The sequence below is a fragment of the Pituophis catenifer genome, unplaced genomic scaffold (assembly GCF_029215685.1).
Source record: "Pituophis catenifer annectens isolate HBS135680 unplaced genomic scaffold, rPitCat1.0.hap2 SCAF_9, whole genome shotgun sequence".
In the NCBI taxonomy this organism is placed as follows: domain Eukaryota; kingdom Metazoa; phylum Chordata; class Lepidosauria; order Squamata; family Colubridae; genus Pituophis; species Pituophis catenifer.
In genome coordinates, this window is record NW_027256889.1 from 28699314 (window position 1) to 28720994 (window position 21681).

The 21681-nt window shown below is 50.1% G+C and overlaps 1 protein-coding gene across 2 annotated transcripts in view; it reads right to left on the reverse strand.

Annotated features, from left to right (window-relative positions):
• MACF1 (microtubule actin crosslinking factor 1) overlaps positions 1–21681 on the reverse strand; it is a 323369-nt gene that overhangs the window by 3949 nt on the left and 297739 nt on the right. For both annotated transcript variants that reach the window (XM_070949227.1, XM_070949228.1), the window contains 23 exons: positions 21505–21678; positions 20523–20678; positions 19765–19962; positions 19133–19261; positions 18134–18307; positions 16998–17153; positions 16556–16762; positions 15435–15554; positions 13514–13683; positions 13114–13273; positions 12313–12507; positions 11568–11696; positions 11314–11457; positions 10937–11119; positions 10577–10694; positions 10075–10238; positions 8960–9122; positions 7621–7775; positions 6476–6550; positions 5580–5597; positions 3360–3477; positions 2889–2957; positions 467–678 (listed from right to left, as the gene is read on the reverse strand). In XM_070949227.1, coding sequence (XP_070805328.1) covers positions 467–678; positions 2889–2957; positions 3360–3477; positions 5580–5597; positions 6476–6550; positions 7621–7775; positions 8960–9122; positions 10075–10238; positions 10577–10694; positions 10937–11119; positions 11314–11457; positions 11568–11696; positions 12313–12507; positions 13114–13273; positions 13514–13683; positions 15435–15554; positions 16556–16762; positions 16998–17153; positions 18134–18307; positions 19133–19261; positions 19765–19962; positions 20523–20678; positions 21505–21678 — 3387 coding nt within the window. The remainder of the gene's footprint in view (positions 1–466; positions 679–2888; positions 2958–3359; positions 3478–5579; positions 5598–6475; positions 6551–7620; positions 7776–8959; positions 9123–10074; positions 10239–10576; positions 10695–10936; positions 11120–11313; positions 11458–11567; positions 11697–12312; positions 12508–13113; positions 13274–13513; positions 13684–15434; positions 15555–16555; positions 16763–16997; positions 17154–18133; positions 18308–19132; positions 19262–19764; positions 19963–20522; positions 20679–21504; positions 21679–21681) is intronic.

Consider the following 21681-nt stretch of genomic DNA (forward strand, 5'->3'; position numbering starts at 1 on the left):
GATGATGATGCAGCAGCAGCTAATGAATACAAACCTAGGCTGACACATGGCACAGAACTGTATGATGCACAAAAAAAATATTGGTAAAAAGGTGAAGAAAAAACATTCCATGTTGTGGGGAAGAACAAAAACTATTTGGGGGGAGTGTGAAGAAGAGGAGGAGAAATCCGGCCTTCCTCTCTTCTCTCCTCCTTCCTGAGTGTGGAAAGGCACAAATGGAAAGCTCAGAGGGAAAGTGCAAACGGAACAGAGCTGTGAAAAGGCTCCCCTCTGGTCTGCAGCCTCCGCTGATCGCAGGCCCCACCTGCGGTGCTCCTGGGGCAGGCCTAGGGAGGGGAGGGGGCTTTGAGACGAAGCAGCCTTCCCCAGCTCCACAACTCAACGGAGACTTTCAGAAGCCCTTCGGGTTTTCAAGGCTGAGGGAAAAGACCCCATTGCCAAGGTGAAGAAAGAGCCTGCTTCTCACCTTGGTCCCGCTGGCAGGTGTGGCAGGGGAGGATGGCACTGAGGGGCAGCTGTGATTGCTCTGGCTGGCACTCGAACTGGACCGGGTGGGGGAGGCAGCCCGAGAGGAAGGCTTGGACCTCCGGCCACGAGACCGGAATGGTGCCATTCCCTGAGATGCGCCCTCTGGTAGAATGAATTTTTCTCGAAGTTCAAGGTTAGTCCTGCCTCGTGCTGTAAGAAAAGAAGAAGGACACAAAATACGGATGACAAAGCTGGAGGTACCTAATGTAATTAGTTGGAAGAACCAACTAATGGCGCAGGTTTGGAGTCTGCTGGAAGCATGCCATCTTTTTCTTCCTTTCTTCCAGCTGGACAAAAAGACCTCTTCAGCCATTTAAATTTGCAGTACTGAACAAGGCAGGACCCCCCCCCCCCCGATGCAGGCCACACATCATGCAAAGCCCCAACCACTCAGCTGACACTTGCCCTGCCCCCCCCCCCCCCCGTCCACATCAGGGTTAGGAAAAGGATGGAAATGTGTGACCTTGAAACTGAGAGCAGGCATCAAGCCCTTTTCCCTTTTGAGAGCCCCTCCTCTGTCCCACATGCCGAAAGAGGGGCTCCTCTCCAAGCATTCTTCTCCCACTGTCAGCCCAGCAAAGAAGCCATAAAGTTAAAATTGCAATGAGCCAGTGGAGGCTACATGACTGCTGGAGATGGAGAGGCAGACCTGAGACCTTCTGTAGAGGCAGAATGTCCCGGGCCCCCAACAAGGCCAAGGTGAGCAGCATCAGTCACAAAAATCCCCAGTCGAACGTGGGGATTGGGCGAGATGCAGAGGCTACAATGCTTGGCCTCTCAGACTCTGCCCTTCACTGGAATTAGATTGCTCCCATCCGCTAGAAAATGACTTATGAATCCTCTGGAACACCAAGATCCAGGAAAAGGAATCTTGTCAGGGGCAATCACTGAGCAATACTCTCACCTAAAAAGTTCTTCTTTCAAACGCTGGAATAAAATTAACTGGTGGGATCAAGAAATTGGGACACCTCCCACCCTCACCCCAGCTTATTAGCAAATGTGTTGATAGAATCTACACTCCTTGGAAAATACAAAACCCAGCCAACGGAAGCACACACATTGGTAGTTTGGTTAAGTAAGCCACACCATGCAAAAACCTTGTAGGATCAGTGCAGCCAGGGTAGTGCAGCCTACCCAAGGCACACAACAGCTGCAGCCTGGTCTTGTTCTGGAATCACGGGGAGGTAAGCAACAACTGGCCACAGCACAGCAACAGAAGTGTGGCAAGCCAAAAGGGCTGGGAAGCAAAGAGCCCTCCCATCCAATGCATTCCCTTGGTTTTCCCGTAAATTTGCCCAGAACTCTCAGCCAAATACCTGGAGGGCGCCAGGTGAGAGAAAAAGGTGGAAGTTTTCCAATTAGGAGCATCCAGCCAAGTTTCTACACTGGGAGGAAAGGCAAGTGTGAACCTGCCAGAAACATCACAACCCCAAAGACCGAGGAAAGGGAATTTGTGGGCTTCTGACAGACTACTTTTGAGTTAAAGACACCCAAACCAGTGCATGATGCAATTTCAACATGAGGAGGAAGCAATACTAAAGGATAAAAGAATCTCTCTTCTGCACCTCTAGAGGAAGGAAATGGGGCTGAAGTGGGTGGACTTCAAAAGTCTTCGGAGTAGCTCTGCTGCCTGGAGAACCCTGGCAGTTCCTATACCTGGGGCTGCTGGGAGGCTGGCCAAAGTTTGGCAAGTATCCAGAAATTGTGACCAGTGTTAAAACACAGCACAGATTGCTACTTGGTGCAAGGTAGATCCTAGAAAGGCTGAAGCCAGCCACCTGCACTGCTTGCTCAGGGCTTATGGGGCAGCGTGCCCTCAACCCTTGCCACCCAAATGGCTTTGGCCGGGCCTCCTAAGGGCAGGACTCCCCTGTGAGGGATCTGCCCAAAGAGAGAAGCTACAAGAAGGATCTGTCTGAGGATGCTTCCCCTGCATTTAGAAAATCAGCAAATGCGACCCTTTTGGTTTTTTACTGCTACTGTTACTTTCCATCTGTTTTAACTTCTTGAATTCCATTTTATTTATGTTTTGTTCTGTCCGTTCAAACAAGTGCTTCCGGGAGAAGAAAAGCAGAGAAGGAAGCGTGCAAGTAAGGACATGGCATCCACACAGGGTCTCACTCCCCGCTCCTCACTCATGGGCAAAAAAGGAGGGCAAAGCTGAGCCCGAGGGCCCGGTGGGGGGAAGGACCCTTGGGGCTGGTGGGAGAGATCCAGCCAGTTGGCCAGCAAGAGCTCTGCACCCCCTTCCTTGGCCAAGCACAGCGCAGACTCTAGCATTCGGGACAGACCGAGGCAGGTTAGAGCAGCAAAGCCATTCCCAACAGGGCAGTCAGAGAAAGGGAAGAAAAACCTCCAACCTATCGGAGACTGACTGGCAATCGAAGAGCTGGAGTCGGAGCGTTTGATTTTACTCCCAGGGTGGTGAACTAGAACAGAGAAAAGAAACAGGTGTGGCAACAGGAGGGAGCAGCAGGGGACCCAAAGAGGAGGGAGCCAGCAGGGAAGGAAGGGAGCTCCTTCGTGCGGCATGCAGGGCTGCCGTGGTCAGTGGCCGAGGAAGGAAAGAGAGGCTGGCTCAGGGGCAAAGGGCTCCGGGACCTTCAACCCAGAGACCTGTCTGGGTGTGGCCCCCTTGGTGCTCGTGGCTGAGAACGCCAGGGGCTCCTTTTCTCACGGGCCTAATATTGAGTAACGCTCCCTGGGCTGATCTTCCAGAGCTCCCGGGGACCCTCCAGAGCAGCTGCCCTTCCTGCTCCCGTTGGGGGTTGCCTGTATTGGAGGTTTCTCTGAAAAAAAAACCTTCATTAAGAAGCAGACGCATCTCCTACCTCGACAAGGATCGTTTTTCACTAAGAACTCGTCCAGAGCCATCCATCCTCCACCGACACGAACCATGACTGTACTACGCAGGATACGGACCAGCCGCAGCTGCTGGGAATCCCCAAACTGTTGCAAAGATGCAAAGAGAGAGCCGGTTTAATTGCAATGTCATACTAAGGCACACGTGTTCTTCTCCAAGCAGGTCAGGTCTACCTCTGGGTCTCCCCACCCACCACTCCTCAGTATCCCTTTGAAAGTGACAGAGGCAATTGTTTTATAAAAGGATCATATATTTGATTAAGTGTATTATTCTTATTAAATCAATTAATTACCATCTTTCTTAATAATTGATTTCTTAATTTTTTTAATGATTAAAAAAGTGGAATGATCCAATGCTCCCTGGGTGGCAAGAAGGCCATTTTGCTGGACCCCGAGCCGAAGCCTCCTCAGTGACCAAGAACAAACAATGAACCCCAGCCAGCCACAAAACGCTGTATGAGAAAGATGCCAAAAGACGCTGGGGGGGGGGCAGGCTGGGGGTCAGCTCCATGGCTCCTGGCCAGCCCTCACTCCTGCTTGGCAGCTGCCCACGACTGCTGTGCTGCAAATGGGCTGTTTCTCTTTGGGCCAATTTGGGCTGCTTGAACGGTCAGAGAAGCCCAAATTCAGCCCCTCTCCTCAAAAGAGGGGCCTCTTTTGGAAGCAGCTTGGCTTCAACGGTCAGCTGATACAGCCCCTTCAGAAGAGACCAACTGGGGGGTGCAGCCTTATCAGGAAGGAGAGCAAAACCCTCCACCGAAGAGCTTTCCAGCATGGCATCCCCTCTCCCAGCAGAAGCGTGATTGGCAGCAGCCAGACAGGCGGCCTGAAGGAGTAGCAACCTGAGTATTGATTAACTGATTAATTGCCAGGATCACAGGCAAAGAAAGCAATTTGCTCTGATTGATCAGGGACGTCCCAGACCCAAGCCACCTGCTTAATCTATAGCAGCACCTTGAGTTCCCATCAGCCTCCACCCTGGGGGTACTTTTTAGCCCCACAGACTGCCCTCTCTTTCCCCCAAATACTTCAGCTGGGAAGCAGGGCATTGTCAATCTCAGGGACATCTCAGGGGATGTCACCATCATTTCCATCCCGTCATAATTCTGGGTGGCTGAACAAGTAAGCTATTAACCTTTTTTCCCCTTAGCTGATCTACGAAACTGAAATTCCATTTGCTGTGTCAGATTTGGCCAAAAAAGTCCAACTGCTGACTTTCACTGCCACCCCCTCCCCAATCAGGCAACAGGATGTGACCCTGAACTCAATGGGGAGGCAGAAAAGAGGCCAGGAACACCTCTGCAGCAGCCACAATTTGTCTCAGCAGGAAGCAAGGGGCCAAACAGAGACGCCTCGCTTGTCGAAAGGGCCATGCAGGTGGTTGGAGATTTAGTGCTGTTTATGGAAGGAAGTTTTCCAGAGGAATTGGGGACTTGCATTTCCAAAGCAATGGAAAACAATGGAAAGATGCTGATATACAGAATACTTGGTCAAACTTGCAATTCTGTGCAGTGAACACAAAACTCTGGGCCGAAGTCCCTGGCCGAGCCACCCCCAGCTCTCATCCGACAGGACGAAACCTGCAGGAGGGCTCCTTGGTCAGGGTAGATGTGAACTCTGGTTCGTAGGGAAGGTCCCTGGGCTTCCCAAAGTATGTTGGAAAGTTCAACTGAAGGTCTCCTCATCTGCTGGTGGTCGGTCAACAGTCCATGGCCCAAGCCCTGAACTCTGCTTCCTAGTCAGTTTTGTGTATCCAGAACAGTCCCAGATGGATGCTCAGGTGACTCTGGCCAGCTGCTCTCTCGAGCCTTTTCGTTATTTTACCTCTGCCTGGAATTTCTGAGACTGAGAATTTTTGCCTGGCTCATCACCAGGACAGCCCAACTCCCATTTAAGATGTTCCCTTAAAGCAAGTTTTCAATTCTCAAAAAGGTCTGAAGTCTACATTGGGTGCACAGGTGTGTGTGTGATTCTGTGCTTATTTTTTACAATTGGCAGTCATGGCCTGGTTGCGTCACTACATTTCTGAATATACCAGCAACTCTGTCAAGTTAATACATCCACGAGCACAACAGCCATAGTTAGGAAAAGGCCGGTGTGGAAACAGACACACAAATTATACATGCACATGTTGGAAGGACAATTAGCTACAGGAAAACGCAGAGGCAGCACCGCAAGGCTCACTGTACCTGGTTGCCGAGGAAGAACTAGAGAGGAGGAGGAGGTGCAAACGAGAAGAGAAAGGGAGAAGAGAGAACACATCACACAAGGTTACGTCACACAGGGTAACAATGCTGACACTGTTTTCTGTGCTTCCTGGACTGCTAAACTGCTGCTCCTCTGTTTATGTATTAAAAGAAAGGAAGGCCAGCAGAAAGGGCGATGAGTGGTCCCAAATGGCGGGGAGGGGGGCACCAGCAACTCTGGGATTGGGCCACAGCTTCCATCCATCCCCCTCCCCTCCCAGCCCTCCCTGCAAGAGCCTCAAGCTGTTTGTGCCTTGGTCCAAAGGTTCTTTCTTCAAAAGAAGAAGTTTCTTGGATGAGAAGTGAAACGTCTTCAAGGAAAAATAAAAATCCAGTTGCCTTTTGAAGAAGGCCCCTTTGGGACAACCCTGACCTGGATGGCTGAAGATCTCCACAGATACTTTCTGCCTCAGGTCAAGGAATACAGAGAAGCTCAGACAGAGGGCAAATTCCAGGGGCTTCAAGCCAAAATCAGAAAGAGGATAAAGCCCCATTTCTGAATCTATTTTTGTGGGAGCATCCAGAAGGAATGAGAAAGGATTATACTATGAGGGAGAAACCCCCCCCCACCCTCCCACCAACACAGAGGCTTCCCAGGCACAGACGACAGTAGTGGCTCATGGGGGCAGTTTTCTCCATACCCCTTGCAGAACACCATGGCCCCCCCTGCCTCTGGGAGCTGCATCTGGGGGGGCTACGCCTGTGGGCACCAGGGCCTGCTTCCTGACAGGGTGGTCATGTCTCCTTCACACAACAGGGGCACTGCACTGGCAGGCCACAGTCAGCCTGTTGAGGGCCCCAGAGCACAGACAGCCCCCATCCTGGCTCCTTTTCCTTACCCGGTATTTGTTCTCTCCAATCTGCTCCACTTGGAATCTCTTGGCACATTTGCACTGAGCCACCTGCCTTGTCACCTGTAAAGGAGGAAGGAAGCAGGAAGAAACGTGGTGGTGCATCTGCTGCAGGATCGGTGTCAAAAGGTGACACTGGATGGGACAGAAATCACCCTGTACTTCTGGCGCTCATTTCACTCTAGCTTCAAGTGGGGTGAGAGGTGATGGCTGTCCATTGGGGCAGCCTTTGCTGCTATGTGATGATCTGAACCCGAGATCTTGGACTGCTGGGCCACCACCAACTGACCAGCTCTGGCTGGGCAAGGCTGCTCAAGTCCTGTCATCTATAACGGACGGCACAGGCCAAGACTGTGTTTGCCCCAAAGGAGGGTGATTCCGAATGTCAGAAGCCCCACCAAAAAGTGGGATGCAGCGTGGGCAGAAAAAGTCCACCGACATGAAAGTCCTGTGCTGCACCTGGCTTCCCCCTGTTCAAACTGGGGCACCGGATGCAGGAAACCACTCTCGATTACGGTGGGCAGGTGACCCACCCTGGCTGCATTTGCATGCCCAAAAAACGGCAGGATGCAGACTCAAAATAAATTCCTATATATAATTAGTACCTATTGATTAAGATGAATTGCCAGTAAAAGAATGTGCCTCAATTAGACTGTTCTGCTTAGGCAGGGAGGTGGACTAGATGACCTCCAAGGTCCCTTGTGTTCTATGATTAAACCGTGAACGTTCCAGTGGACATAGCAAAACGGATGGGGAAATGAAGGCCGGGAGGAGTGGGAAAGCTGGAAGGGGGCAGAGGAAGAGGGACATATCTCTGGTGAATCCAGTTTAATCTATTCCAGTGATTTTTACTAATCCCCCTGCACAGCCTTCCCACAAGAGAAGGGATCCCAGACTCAACAGTTCTGCCTCTGAGATGCAAAGGGAAAAGGAGGCCACAAGGCGCCGTAAATGAGAGGAATGCTTGCTGACTGCAATTCCACCTACATCTTCCTCATGGAACCCCAGGAATTTATCAAGGAAAGAAGTCGTGGAGATTAGTGAGGACATGCCATCTCCGTCAGTGAGCTCGTTGCCTGCAGAACCTCGTTTACTGTCTCTTCTCCTCCCGACTCCCCCAACCAAGCCCATACCTCATCCTCGATTTTGTCCGCATCCGTTGTGGGTCGGTAAGCATCTTTGTTAGGGTGCAGAGCAGCTACAAACTCATAATAGTCAATATAGCCATCCCCATCCCGGTCAAAGATATCAGCGACAGCTGTCATTTCTAACTTCGTTGTGGGGAATTCTGGGGAAGGAAGAGAAAGAGAAGAAATGGATGCCAAGTCCCTTCAGTGAAGCTTTCAAAATGAGGGGCCCCTGCCACAGCCTCCTCCCTTCCCAAAAAGGGCAAAAAAGGCCTCCCGAGCATGGGCAGAGCCTTTGTTGCTGGGAAATAAGACAAGCAGACTCCACGGCAAGAGATGGAGCAACATTATGCAAAGGGGAAACTTCATCTGCTTCCAGTCACTGTTAGGTGCCAGGCCAGCAGGTACGAGCCAGAGGGTGAAGTTCACCTCAGCCTTGAGAGATGCAGAGATGGGGGAGTAAGTAGCCCTGGAAGACCCAGCTCGCTCAAAGGGCTTTGCTTTGGAGTTTTCATTTTTCACACCCTTCCTCGGGCACCTGGTGTGTTGTGCAAAGTGGGCAGAAATGTGGTTTTGGATTTTTTCCTAATACTGATCTAAGCAGAAATAAGGAAGCGATGGCCAAAAACCCAGTCTTGGTGTACTGAGTTTGCTGCAGAGTAGCAGCACTTAAACGGAGGAGCAGACGGAACTGCTGCCCATCTTCCGCCCAAAAACCTTATGATCTGTAGCAATGCAAATAAAAAATGTATCGCTGCACAAAATGTAGGAATAGTTGAGGTGAGCAACTAAGGTCAGCCAAGGTCAAAGCCTGGCAAAGTGGAAGAGCTCTGATGAGCTGACCATCCCAACAAACTTCAGGGAGTCCCTGCAGAAAAGACCCTGGCAGCTTGGCTTCAATCCTGGGTCTTATTGAAATGCGTGGAGAAGGTCCCGAGGTTGTTTCATTTCCATTGGCTAATTCTAACGACTGCCAGCAGTTCAATCCTGACCGGCTCAAGGTTGACTCAGCCCTTCATCCTTCCGAGGTCGATAAAATGAGGACCCAGATTGTTGGAGGCAATAGGTTGACTCTGTAAACCACTTAGAGAGGGCTGTGAAGCTCTGTGAGGCGGTATATAAGTCTAAGTGCTATTGCTATTCCACCTGCCAGCTTTCCAGCGCTTGAGCCTGCAACTCAACCTGGCTGCCAGGTGACGATGGCTCTCTGCCTCTGTGCAAATCAAGCCCAGTGCCTTGGGGTGGGCAGACAGAGAGAGATTGCTGAGCCAGGGAGCCACCCTTCTTGCTGCTCAGTTGCCCATCACAGCAATCAAAGCAAGACATGGAACAAATAGGCACTCACTAGAGGCCAGGATCCCATCAATGAACTCCTGCCGGGTGATCTTCCCATCCTGGTCTTTGTCGATCCTCCGGAAGAAGTCCATCACACGGGATTTCTTGTGGTTCATCCAGCGCATATATTTCTTCCGCCATACATCAAAGTCAAAGTTTGCAAACTCTTTCAACTTGGAAATAGAAGGGGAAAAAATTATGTGCTCTGTTCACATAAGATATTTAATTGGTCAGTTAAAGACACATCAGCTCCATTGGCTCAACTTGGGCTTATTTTGCTAGACTTAACCTTGGATAGAGGTCTTCTGAAGCTTACTGTGTTGAGTCAACCCAGGCTGTGTTCAAGGTACTTTTTGCACCTAATAGAGTTGCTTTTCGTATCCACTTAAGCATATTCTGTAAACTCAGCCACAAAAGAGCCCAAAATGGGCCATCTTGAAAAGCATTGGGGAACAGCTCTCAACATTTTCTTCCAAGATCAAGAGCAGACATATCCTTCCCTGCACCAGCCCAGGGACACAAGTGTCACTGCTTGAAAGGTCTCCGGATTCCCGTAACTGGGCATCATGAGAGCATGGAAGGCTCCTTGGAGTTGTGTCTATGTGTGAGAGGGTAGGGTGGGAACTTCATCTGCCAAAAATGAGAGTATCAGGAAAAGGGGGAAACCCTTTTCTTTCCCAGCCAGTTCTCTGCACCCAGTCCAATTGTGGGAGTTGCACCTTTCTCTTTCTGAGGTGACAACAGAAGAAACATATTGCCAAGCTTTAGGCCTGTTGTTATTGCTGGAACTGACCAGGAACTCTTGTGTGTGGCAGAAGATGACACTTATTTCAAGGCACATTCCCATAGCTGGAAACCACCAAGTGGGTTTAAGCATAAATCCCAAGGAATGGCCAAGACATCTAGGAGGTGTCAGCTTTTAAATGGCTTCCAGCATATGGAATGGGCTGGGAAGACAGAAGGGGAAGGTGACAGCTGCTGGGGGAGGAGAGGGACGTGCACCAGCCTTGCCCTACTTGCACCCGCTGTGCTAATGAACCTGAAAACAAGATCAGCCCCAACTTTCAAATCCTGCACGCCCCAAGCCCGAGGCTGCCCTACCCGCATGTGGAAGAGGATCCTCACCTCTTCTAGCCTGTCCAGGGCATCGTTGAGCTTGCGCTGCCGCTCCAGGGCCAGGAGCCACACCTGCTGCCAGCGTGCCGAGAGCTGGTTGATGCGCGGGTTCTTGGCTTCGGACTGCGAGAGGATCGGCAGGGGTGGAGGGGCTGCCTGGTTCAAGGGCTTTCCTGGAATAAAAAAGCCAAGCCAAGCCAGAGCATGAAAAAAGGAAAAAGGAAAGCAGCAGAGAAGAAAATGGGAAACACCCATCAAAAACTAGGCCAAAAGTTTTTTTCCCCCTCAACTGAGGATCGGTGAGATCACTTTGTTTAGACCTGGGTTCTGAAAGGTAGGACCAACCTTAAAATAGACAACCATTCAGAGGCTGAGCCTGCAAGGAATACTCTTGATTGCTCAGCAGCTGCCAGCGCCAGCACCAGGCAAGAAGCAGGGCTCTCGGCAGGCTCCTACCTCAGCCCCACACCCCTGGCACTAGTTGCTGGCACCCCAAGTTATAACAACTTACTGTTGCTACGGGATTTTTCCATGAAAGGGCCGTGAGCTGGCTCAGTCGTTTTCCTCTTATATGTTTTGGTGACACGGTCCACATCTGGCTGCTTCCGGGTCATCTCTTCCATGAAGGACTGGAAAGAGAAAAGATGCAACAGTTTGCAAACGTCCAGCTACTTTTCTCAGCCTCCCTTTTGGAACATTAAAGCCGAAAACCTCAAGAGGCAATGGTTGCAGCGTCACTGCTGGCAAGGTCTGCAGTCCATGCCAGGCACTGAGCATTTGCACCACTCGCTGCGACCAATGCATCCGATGGGAAGGACAGACACTGCTCTCCTTGAGGGAGGGGCCAGGACGACGCAGGGACGGCTGTTACCTGGTGCTCCGCAATGAGAGCCTTGACCTGCTCGATATTCTGGGGCTCCTGGTCCCGCTGGATCAGCGTGGCCTCCGCCCACTGGATCCACGACAGCAGTTCTTCCAGCAGTTCCGCGTTGGCCACGAGTTCCAGGAGCGCCGCTTCAAGCCGCTGCTGGTGCTGCTTCGCCCAGGTGAGAACCTGGAGGAGAAAGAGGCCAAGACAAAAGGCTGAGAGGCAGAGAGGGCTGGGCGCCTGGAAGGGTGGAGACAGAGGTCTGGAGCTGATTATTCCATGGGTACAGAACAGCCCACAATTAACCAAAGGAAGCCCTTCAGCCACCACAACAGGCCCAACTCAGTGGACAAGAAGCCAATGTCCCCACAGCAGCTCACCTCTTCGAACCGAGCACGGATGATGGTGATCCAGTGTTTTATGGTGGTGACGCAGTCTGGATGGCACACAGACAGGATGGCCTCTCCCATCCCCACCGCTGAGTTCACATCCAGCCTTTTCTCCTCCACTTTCTTCATGAACTCCTGCACAAGGACGGCAACACAAAGGCACTGTTAGCCACGGCCCCTCTGCCCTGCCGTGCCCTGCCCTGCCGTGCCCTGGGCCATCCTGCATCCCTGGGATCACTGCCCACCTTATGTACATCGATGAGTGACTGCAGAGCTTCCACATCGTCGGGCAAAGCTCCCCGGAAGCGAAGGGTCTGCTCGGCCTCTGAGAGCCACTCCAGCAGCTGATGGATGGTTGTTCGGAACTCCTCGGCCTGGAAAGCAGAAGCCCCCCAAGTCAGCCCTCCACCTCTGCAACTTGCCCCTCAGGATGGGCCAAAGGAGCCAGCTGCACTCAGCCAGCTGGGCCCTGGAAGTGTCACGCCAGCACTCAGAGGCTGAAGAAGTTTCTCTGGCCGATCCTGTAGAATGTCAGCCTCAGGAGACTCCAAGCCAGGAGTCATTGGATCCACACAGGCACCCTCAACACAACAGAAGCCCTCCTACTCAGGCAGTAGAGAGCAGAGCAGAACAGGGATACTCAATGAGGTTCCTTGCAAGCAGGGAAGTAACTCTCCTGATTAAAGACTGATTCAAAAGGTAGCCCTAACTCATATCACTCTGCTGTAAACAACCATCTTTGCTGTATTGCTTCTGTGAATCTTGCGCATAAAACTCTGACCTTGGATTTGCAACAAACCGCACTTGGTTCTCTGTACTTTGGGCTGCATTCTGACTACTCTTCTACATGCAGCTGTTGAAAGTCCTCCCTCCACCCAGATGTGAGATGCATGTTTCCAAGACCAGCAAGGGGAAGGAACAACTTTCAGAAAGCACGTGGAGGGAAGAAGAAGAGCGAATGCAAGGTGGATCTGCCTCATTTTCCCCCACCTGCTTTAAGGCCTGTTCCAGCCGCGTCTGCTTCAGGACGGACATCTTGCAGACCGTGTCCCAACGGTTGCTCAGCTCCTGAAGCTGCACTTTCACCCAGGTGGTGTCGTCTCGGCTGTTCTCAATCAGTTCGCGACCTGAACGCTTGAGAACCTGGACGGTGCCCGTCCGCTTGCCAAGTTCTTTCTGGAAAACCTAACAAGGAAATGAAAAAATACCCTTGAACCAAGCTTCACTCGTGGTGACTGAATATAGTTTTCTTGCCAAGGTCAGAAGTGGTTTATTTTTTCCTTAATAAAGCTTCGAACCTCTGATTTGATGCTTTAGCAAGGTTGCAAACCTCAACCGCAGCAACAGGACGCTCCCTTATTGCTGTTCCCAAAGCCCGCTCCACTCCAGCACATTCTAGAACAGGCGTGTTCAACCTTTTGACTTGTCTGGGCTGCACTGAGTGATGCATATAAAATATATAATGTAGTTAATGTATAATAAATGAGGGGTCCTTGGTGCTCTCAGCTTGCTTGTTTTCTTGCAGATTTTTCATGACTCAGCATATAAGAATATTTTGGGAGGCTGTATTACTAGCAGTCCAGGGCCACATGCAGCCCACGGGCTGTGGATTGGACACACCTGTTTTAGAAAGACTGACGAAGCTGGAGGCTGGCTGCTCATTTTGCAAAGAGCCACCTCTACTTGCTTTTTAGAGGTGAAGGGAAGGGAGTCTGCCAGACTGCAAGGGACACACCCTAGATGGCTGCCTACTTCTCTTCCATGTCCCTCGTACTGCACCTCAGCAGTTACCTTGTGAGCGTCCATTAAATTCATGACCAGATCCAGATCCCCGTGGACAGGCTGGTCTTCAGCCAACTGGGGCTCCACTTTGTAGAGCCAGTCCACCAAGGCCTGCAGTGCATCCATAAACTGCCCAGAGAAGAGAAGCGCCTCTTCCAGTTTGTGCTGCCTGCAAAGAGACACAGGGAGAGGATGGCAGGCATTCTCCTTGGAGCCCAGATGGACTCTTGCCAAATACAAAAAGCCTCCTGAGCTAGCTAAGCAGGAGTCCCCCACCCCCCACCAGCACATCTTTGCCTAGACTTGCAATTGTCACCCCACCCCACCCGGCCTGAACCTCCAATGTGGCCCCAGCAGCGAAACAGACTGAAGTCAGCTCTGAGGGCGCCTGCCGCCTGCTCTCACTCACCGCTCCACAGATTTGCCACAAACAGTGTCCCATTTATCTCGGACTTCCCCCAGGAGGTGATCCAGGTTTTGGGTGTCATCGGGGAAGTGAGCTTTCTCTTTCAAGGCTCTTCCGGTGCGGATGGTGGTGTCATAAACGGGCTGTTTGCCTCCCAGGGTTTTCTGGAACTCCTGAGTTTTTGACAGAAATGATTTTAAAAAATTAGGGAAGGTGAAGCAAATCACTGCATTTTCTCTCCATTTGTCTCTTCCAATGGTAGCTGGAGAGAGGCTGCAGACTGAAGAGGGCCAGGGGAATTTCCTGGTCCAGGCAGCCCCAGTCTCCTGTCTTCCCACCTCATGAAGCACCTTCCTGGCCCTCCCTCCCCCTCCCCCAGCCACTTCCAGCCTGCTGTCCTTGCCTCTGGAGCTTTTTCTCAGCAGTGGCCATAAGAGGCGCCTGCATTTCATCAGGCACCCAGAAGCAATGTGCGGCACCCACTTGGGCTTCTGCTTTGCCCTCATCTTGCATTTGGGTCATTTGTATGTCCACACAGCCTGGGAAGCAGGGCTTGAACTCTGTTCTGGGTCACGGGACAGGGAGGGAGGGAGGAAGGGGCACTGGAGGAAGTCTTTCTCTTTCTCCCCAGCTCAGTTGAAGCTCAGCCTTCTCCTCCCAGGCCAAAGAGGGTCTGGCTCAGGGTGAAATCTACTTACCTTCCTTACCGGTTTGGAAGCGCACGTGCCACGAGCACATGCACGCGCACACCTTCTGTGCATGCATAAAACCTTCTGTGCATGCGCAGAAGGTAAAAAAACCAGGAAGTAATGACACCTGGATGGCAATTGCTACTGGATCACCAAACCACAGGGAAAAATCGCTACCGGATCTGATCCAGGAGCATTTCACCCCTCGTCTGGCTCTGTTCAACCCTCTCCAGGTTCATCCTGCCCCAAGATTCCTTTGAGGGGGAAAGGATAAAGTCTGGCAAAGGGACTGAAAAAAAGAAGGGCAGAAAATCCCTCTGGGCAAGGAAGGAGAAGTTCCAAAAGATTTATGTCTGGTCAGAGGCTTCCTGGAGGGGGAGGGGGCTGAAATAATTCATGCTTAAGACTCTCATCAAAGTCAGTTTGTTTCATTGAACAGCAGCTACTAAATCTGTTGGGTCTTTCTTCTCCCACTGTTTTTGGTAATGGGCTCTTGCAATCTGTTTCTCACCCAGGCTGTTGGTTGACCTAACCTTCCCTAGGTGCTTGAGCTTCCTTGACCCTTTGTGTTGTGTGCCAATTTTGACCCTTCTTGGATTGGGAGGCCCTTCTCTCAATCACTTGCACCCTGGTTGTCTCCCATGTGGACTACTGCAATTGTCCTCTGTGTGGAAAAGTATCTGGAAGCTTCAGCTGGTACAGAATGTGGCTGAGCAAGCTATTTTGGATGCCCCAAGGAGACACATGTAAAGTCTCTGCTGGGCCTAATTCAAGATGTTGGTGATGACCTTTAAAGCCCTATGCATGGGCCAGGCTGCCTGTGGAACCATCTTCTTCCCATTACACTGGCCCATCCCGCCCAGTCAGGCGAGAAAGGTGTGTTGCGGATCCCGTCAGTCAAAGAATTCCAACTGGCAGGATCCAGAGAGAGCGCCTTCTCTGCCATCACCCTGCCCTTTGGAATATTTTCCCCCCAGAGGTGAGGTGGGTCCTCATCCTCCCGGCCTTTCGGAAGGGTCTGAAGCCCTACTTGCTTGGGGCTCACAAAAGAGCGTGTGACCTTAAGGTTGGTTAGTGCCTTGAAGGCTTCCCCCCTTAATTTTAATTATTCTGTTTTAACTCCCTCCTAGTGGGTTGCAATATTTATATGGGTTTTTTATGTCTTTAATTGTACACTGAGTGAGATGGGCAGCTTCAAAATTGAATATATAAATACATTGTAACTGGACTCCAACCTTGTGCTTGGAAAGCTGCAATTTGATTTTGTCTGGATCGTTGGAAATTTCCAGCTCAGAATTTAGATGATTTTCAGCATCGTCCAACCAGTCCACCAACTTTTTCCAAGCTTCATGGAACTAGAATGTAAAAATGTACCTCAAAGAGTGAGTGTTATATATATCTGATCCCTTGTTTTTCCCAGCAAAACCTGTGTCAACTTTCAGGTTATCATTTCCCTCTGGTAAGCCATCAGGGAAATCTCTGGCAAAGTTTACGGTCCAGGCACCAACTCTTAATCAGGTAGTCATAGGAAGAGTCCCACTGCATGGAATTGGAACTCTCTTTTCCAAGATGCCTTCAGGTCAGGAGACCAAACCAAAAGCATTAAGCCCACCTCTATTGTGAGTTTACGGTAACAGAAATCTTGCAACCCTGAAAGCATTTTCTCCTCCCCCATCTTTACATTCCAGAGAACTAGAGAGGGTCCCATCCCTCCCTCTTTTGGACTCAGATGTTTCTTATCAGAGCGCCGTCCGGGCTGTGCGTCTTCCTCCTGTCCCCCAAGGTTCTTCTCCCAGCCCATCGCATCTCCTGGAGAGACCCTTGTCCCCACCGCTCATCTCTAGAAGCCTCTGCTTGGCTCCCCTGCCAATTCTTTATCAGGCTGAAACTCCTGAAGCTTCCTCACTTTTCCAGCCCTTTCTTTGCGGCTACCAACCTTCTAATTCTTCACTTGACTGCTCTCCCTCTTTCTTCCCAAGCTTGTTTTCCCTGTTCATGTTGGGTCCTCCCATTGCCCTGCGCAAGCTCACACCTTCCCAAGGCTTCTCTTGCTCTACCGCATTTGCCATCTTGCCAAACCTCCCTTTCCTTATGAGCAAACAAGCCATGCCCTCCTCTTTCTCCTCCCATTGTTGCCCCCCCCCAACATGGCCAGCAGAATCCCTTCCCTTCCCCCTCCCTCACTACTCAGCCCACAAATTTTAATGCATTTTAACCGTGGTCCTGCTGTGTTAAGGCTGCAAACACGGCATCTGAGACAATGCTGCTGCTTTGCAAGTATCTAAGCTATTTTGTAAGCCCACAGTTGGCTCCCAATGAGCACCCCCCAAAGCGCACCGCCCTCCAGGACACTCACCTGTTTTGCCCGCTTCCTGGCATCATCTAGAGCCCTCCCCCTTTCAACTGACCGCTGGACAACCTTCTCCCAGCGAGACTGCACGCTGACCAGGAGGTTCTTGATCAGGACCACATCCTGCTTCTGGCTCAGAAACTTCAGCTGGTTTCCGCTTTGGTCCAGAGCAATGATCTGATGCCGGTGAGCGTTTACTTCATTAGCAAAACCCTGCCAGGGGTGGGTGGGGAGGAAGCAAAAGATAAATCCTTCTGTGAACGCTTCTTTGGAATCCTGGTATTATGGGAAGGGGTCAAATCTCCTTCCTTTGGCTGAAATCCCACCCTGAGACCCTCTGACTGATGTTCCTCAGGGCAGCTGCGAGCCTTTTGCCAAGGTGAAGGTGTGGCAGAAGTTGGTGTGGAGTGGGTCATGGTTACAGGGTGAAGTCTGGGGATGCCCTTACCTTGTGCTCTTCTACTTGGGAGAGCACAGTGTTAAGGATGAGGCTTGGAGGAGAAGCAACGTTCAGGTTCTGCTCCGCAAGGGTCAGCCAATTGATGAAGTCCTGCAGGGAATTCTGGAATTCGGTTGCCAAGTTGAGCGCCTCTTCCAGCTTGGACTAAACAGGGGACAAGGTAGAGGAGTGAGGCAGAAAAAAAGGGGTACCTGACAAATCTCACAGTGGTTGACCTTCCAGGCCAAGAGCATGGATTTTGCGTGCACCTGCTCCAAGAGAAAAACCAGAATTTTATTCATGTTCTAAGTGGGGCGAATACCTTCCCCTTTCACCCTCACCCCCTCGCCCCCAGGGAAGAATGCTGGAGAGAATCAAAACAGCTAACAGGAACTTTTCCATGGCAGAAAACTGCTGCAGCCCTTTGCAGCTTCCTGAAAGAAGAGAGGTCATTTATGAGCTTTGAGAAGTCACTGCATTCCACCTTTATACCCCATTGGACTAGACCCAATCCTGCTGCCTGTATTCAGTCACCCACTGCTTAATCTCCGGCCCAAGGACAACCAGGTTTCTGTGCAGGGACAAGGGAACTGCAAGACTGCACTTTCTAAAGGGTTCAGGGCAGTATTTCTCAACCTCGTCAACTTTCACACTCCCAGGAAAAGTCACACTGCTTCCCAAGGCTGAGCTCATATTGATGACATCTCCTTCCGCAATCTCCGATTCCTGCTTCTCCCTTCCGGCCCTATTTCCTGACTCTTTTGTTCCACTCAAGTTCAACAGTTCCTCTGTGAACTCTGTTCACATAGAGGATTCATGCAGAGAATTGTATAAATTGTATAAACAATTGTATAAATTGTAAATTATAAAGTTTATTGTCATTGTATGTATATACACAGTATACCCATACAACGAAATTCACATAACACCCAGAGACCAAGCCCAACACATATGACAATCCCCCGACACACTCCCACCCATCATAAATTCCCCACCCCTGGCAACAGAGCTGTCACTCAAAGAGCTGATCTGCTGCCAGAGAAAAGGCCAACCTCTTCCCCCCATGTGTGTTTGCCTCATAGCCATCTGAGTGTGGAAAGCAGGCGTGTGGTGTAACCAAGTCCCCCATCAGCCCTGCTCACTACCTTCCGCTCTTCCATCTTTGTGCTGACCAGGACCCATTTCTGTTCCAAGAGAGCCACACTTTGCTCCATCTTTGATCCAGATCCAGAATCATCACGGCTCAGAAGCATCAGCCTCCCCTTCGCCAGGAGCTGGCTGTAGATTTCCTCATTTGCCTTGAGCTGGGCATAGAGTTCCTAGAACACAAAGAAGCATTTCAGGAGAGACATTTCGCAGCATTTCTCCTCAAGATAGACCGCATCTTCTTTGCCACCACTTTTGGCTTAGGGAACGTTTGGATAATGATAGAACACCAGAGTTGAAAGGGACCTTAGAGGTCATCTAGTCCAACCTCCTGATCAAACAGGAGTGCCTATACTATTCCAGAAAAATGGCTGTCTAATATTTTCTTAAAAACCTCCAGTGATGGAGCACCCACAATTCTGGGAGACAAGCTGTTCTACTGGTTGATTGTCCTCATTGTTAGGAAGCTTCTCCTTAATTCGAGGTTATCTCCTTGATTAGTTTCCATCCGTTGTTTCTTGTCTTGCCTTCTGGTGCTTTGGAGAATAGATTGATCCCCTCTTCTTTGTAGCAGCCCCTCAAATACTGGAAGAGTGCTATCATGTCACCTCTCATTCTTCTCTTTGCTAGACTACACATACCAAGTTCCCTCAATCGTTCATTGTATGGTTTAGCATCCAGTCTCCTGATGTGTTTAGCTTCCTGTTGTGTTTAGATGTCCTAAAGTGGATGCATACTATTTTCACACTTGATTGTGTGCTCCAGACCTGGGGATTCTTGGCTAAACCACAAACCTTTCATGAGGACTTTGTGACTAGACTATGTAAGGTAGAATGAAGCTAATCAAGCCCCCCCCCCCCCAATTGTTCTTGGAAGGTTTCTATTTGTCTTTTAGACCGACTCTCCAAGAGGCACCTACTTATACTATTGCAAAAGCCCTTCCTCAGACCAAATCCCCCCATCCCTGAAGGAGTCAGCATTCAGCTGCCCTGACTCACCATGTGGACGTCCAGTTGTTCCCGAGCAGTTTCTGGCAGCCCACCCGTTGGTTTGGAAGCTGACAGCTGACTTTCCATCCTGGTGAGCCACAAAAGGAAGTCTTCAATTTCACCATGGAAGCCCTGGGCCTGTGACACACACAGAGAACAAGGTGGGACATTTATGGGTTGAAGTGCAAGATCAGCAAGTGCCGTATTTCCCAGTAAATCCAAACTGTAAGTATACAATATAAGGTGTGTAATAATATATTTTTGAAAACCCTACCTGTAAAAGGCCCTGAAAATCACACCATTTAAACCCCTGGGCAGCTTGGCCCAGCCAACAACACAAGAGGAACTCTGCCATTCTCTGACAGAGGACCAGTGTAGGGGTCCTTGGTGCTCTCTGAGCTTGCTTGTTTTCTTGCAGACATTTCATTGCCTAACTAGGTAACATCATCAGTGCTAGTAAGGAGTGCCGTTTGCTGTCAGTTTATATTCTGCTGGCTTCCTGTCTGCGTGGGAGTTGGCAGTCTGAAGAGATTCTTTGGTTGGGCTGTTTACAAGAGGGTCAGAGGGGGAAATGCTCTTCCCCTGCATCATCTCCACCTTGCCAGCTCACTAGGCTGGCAGACCTGCCCCACCCTGCCTACCTGCTGAAGTGTTGCTTGCAGCTGCTGCTCCCGCACTTCCGTCTTCTGCAGGACTGACTCCCAGCAGGAGTTCATGGTCTCCAGGCGGTTCCGGAGACTGCTGGCCTCATCCCTTGCACTGGATTCCAGGAGTTCATTGCCGGCCTTGTTCACTGTCTCCACTGTGGCTTGGTGGGCCAACACATCGTTTTTCAGTACCTAGGGTGGGGTTGGGGGTGGAGAAAATATGGGTCCTTATTAAAAATAGCTCACCGTAAAACTTTACCTTTGCAGAAGACAACTCAAGCTGAGAACATCAAGGAGCACTTTTGAGGCAACCTTAATCTGCCTCCAAAAGCAGAGGAGAAGATGCTACCTGGAGCTAAGTGATTAGTTCTCCTAGGCCCAATGTGGCCCTTTTGTGCTCTGGCCTCAGAAATTGGGATTTCCTGTGGAGGGGATGCAGTTTGAGGATTGCAGGCTATTTAATCACCCCATGGCTAAAGGATCGTGACCACTAAATGTGTAGCCTCACTACTTTCCTGACTACTTTCCAGCGGCAGGTTGATAAGATGTGAAGATAGAGACCAGAGAGACGCTGGGGGGGGGGGGGGGAAGAAACCCTAGGAACCAAAAGGAGCTGAATGGCTTCATTCATCAAGCTAGTGCAGGGATCTGGCCCTCAAGACCCTGAAAAATAATGTAAATCAAAGCAGGATTCTTTTCTGGGACAGCATCCCTGCCGGAGGACTCCATGCACACACTCCCCTTGCACTCACATGGTGCTTGGCCAACTCCACTTCAATGACTTTGGGGTCCCCGTTGATGGGCCTCTGGGAATCCAGCAGCTCTTCGGTGTGGGTCAGCCATGCCATTAGCTCAGCCAGGGCATGCTGGAACTGGCCAAGGGCCAAGAGAGATCCTTCCAGCTTGTGCTGTTTAATGGAGAGGAGGAAGAGAAGAGAAAAAGGTTTGTTTAAGTGCATTTTATCATGCCTTTCCACTCCCAACAAATGATTCTCAAGAAGACTCGCTATGATTTTTTTAACAATACAACCACAAAACTAACAAACTTGTAAAGTTAAGAGTAGCACACACAAAAATGCAAAACTCTCCCTTTTAAATTTTTAAATCATTTATAAATTGGGTGTTTTAAATTTGTTTTGGCCAAAAAATTTAATAATTTTAATGGATTTTTAATGTTTGTATTATCTGTATTTTATCTTGGCTGTTCACCGCCCTGAGTCCTTCGGGAGTAGGGCAGTATAGAAATTTGATAAATAAATAAATAAATAAAAGTCGGGCTGAAAAATCAAATAGAAGAAAAGCCAAAGACTGGCTAATTGATGATAAAAAAACAATCTTACTGCTCAGAAAAGGAAAGAAAACTATAAATATTTTTAAATATTTTTAAAATGTTTCATGCAGTCTCCAGACCAGTGTCTCTCAACTTTAGCGCCATTAAGATGTGCAGATTTCAGCTCCCAGAATTCTGCCGGCTCAGCTATTTTGGGAATTGAAGTCCACATATCTAAAAGTGGCCAAGGTTGAAAAAGATTGCTCCAGACAGAAGGTCTTTCTGGTAATTTCCATCAGTTGCATACCAGCCAAAGCCTCTTCAGATGCAGTCAGGTGAGGATTAGGACCCACCTGGGAGGAGCTCTTTCTTCAGGAAAAGGTGGGAGCTATTACCTTAACTCAGAAATGATCCATCCAAGCAACCAACCCACCACCCACCCTGTGCCTGGGGCTTTGCCATACCTGTCGATGAGCTATTTTTTCACTCAGATTCTCCCAAAGATGCTTCAGTTCTGTTAGTGGCTCTCTGATGATGTCTCGGTCTGTCTCATCTGTGGCTTTTTTGAGCAAAAGTTCTCCCTGGTGATTCAGCTTCTCCATTTCTATTTGCTGCTGGTATACTTCTGTTTTGAACTCCTG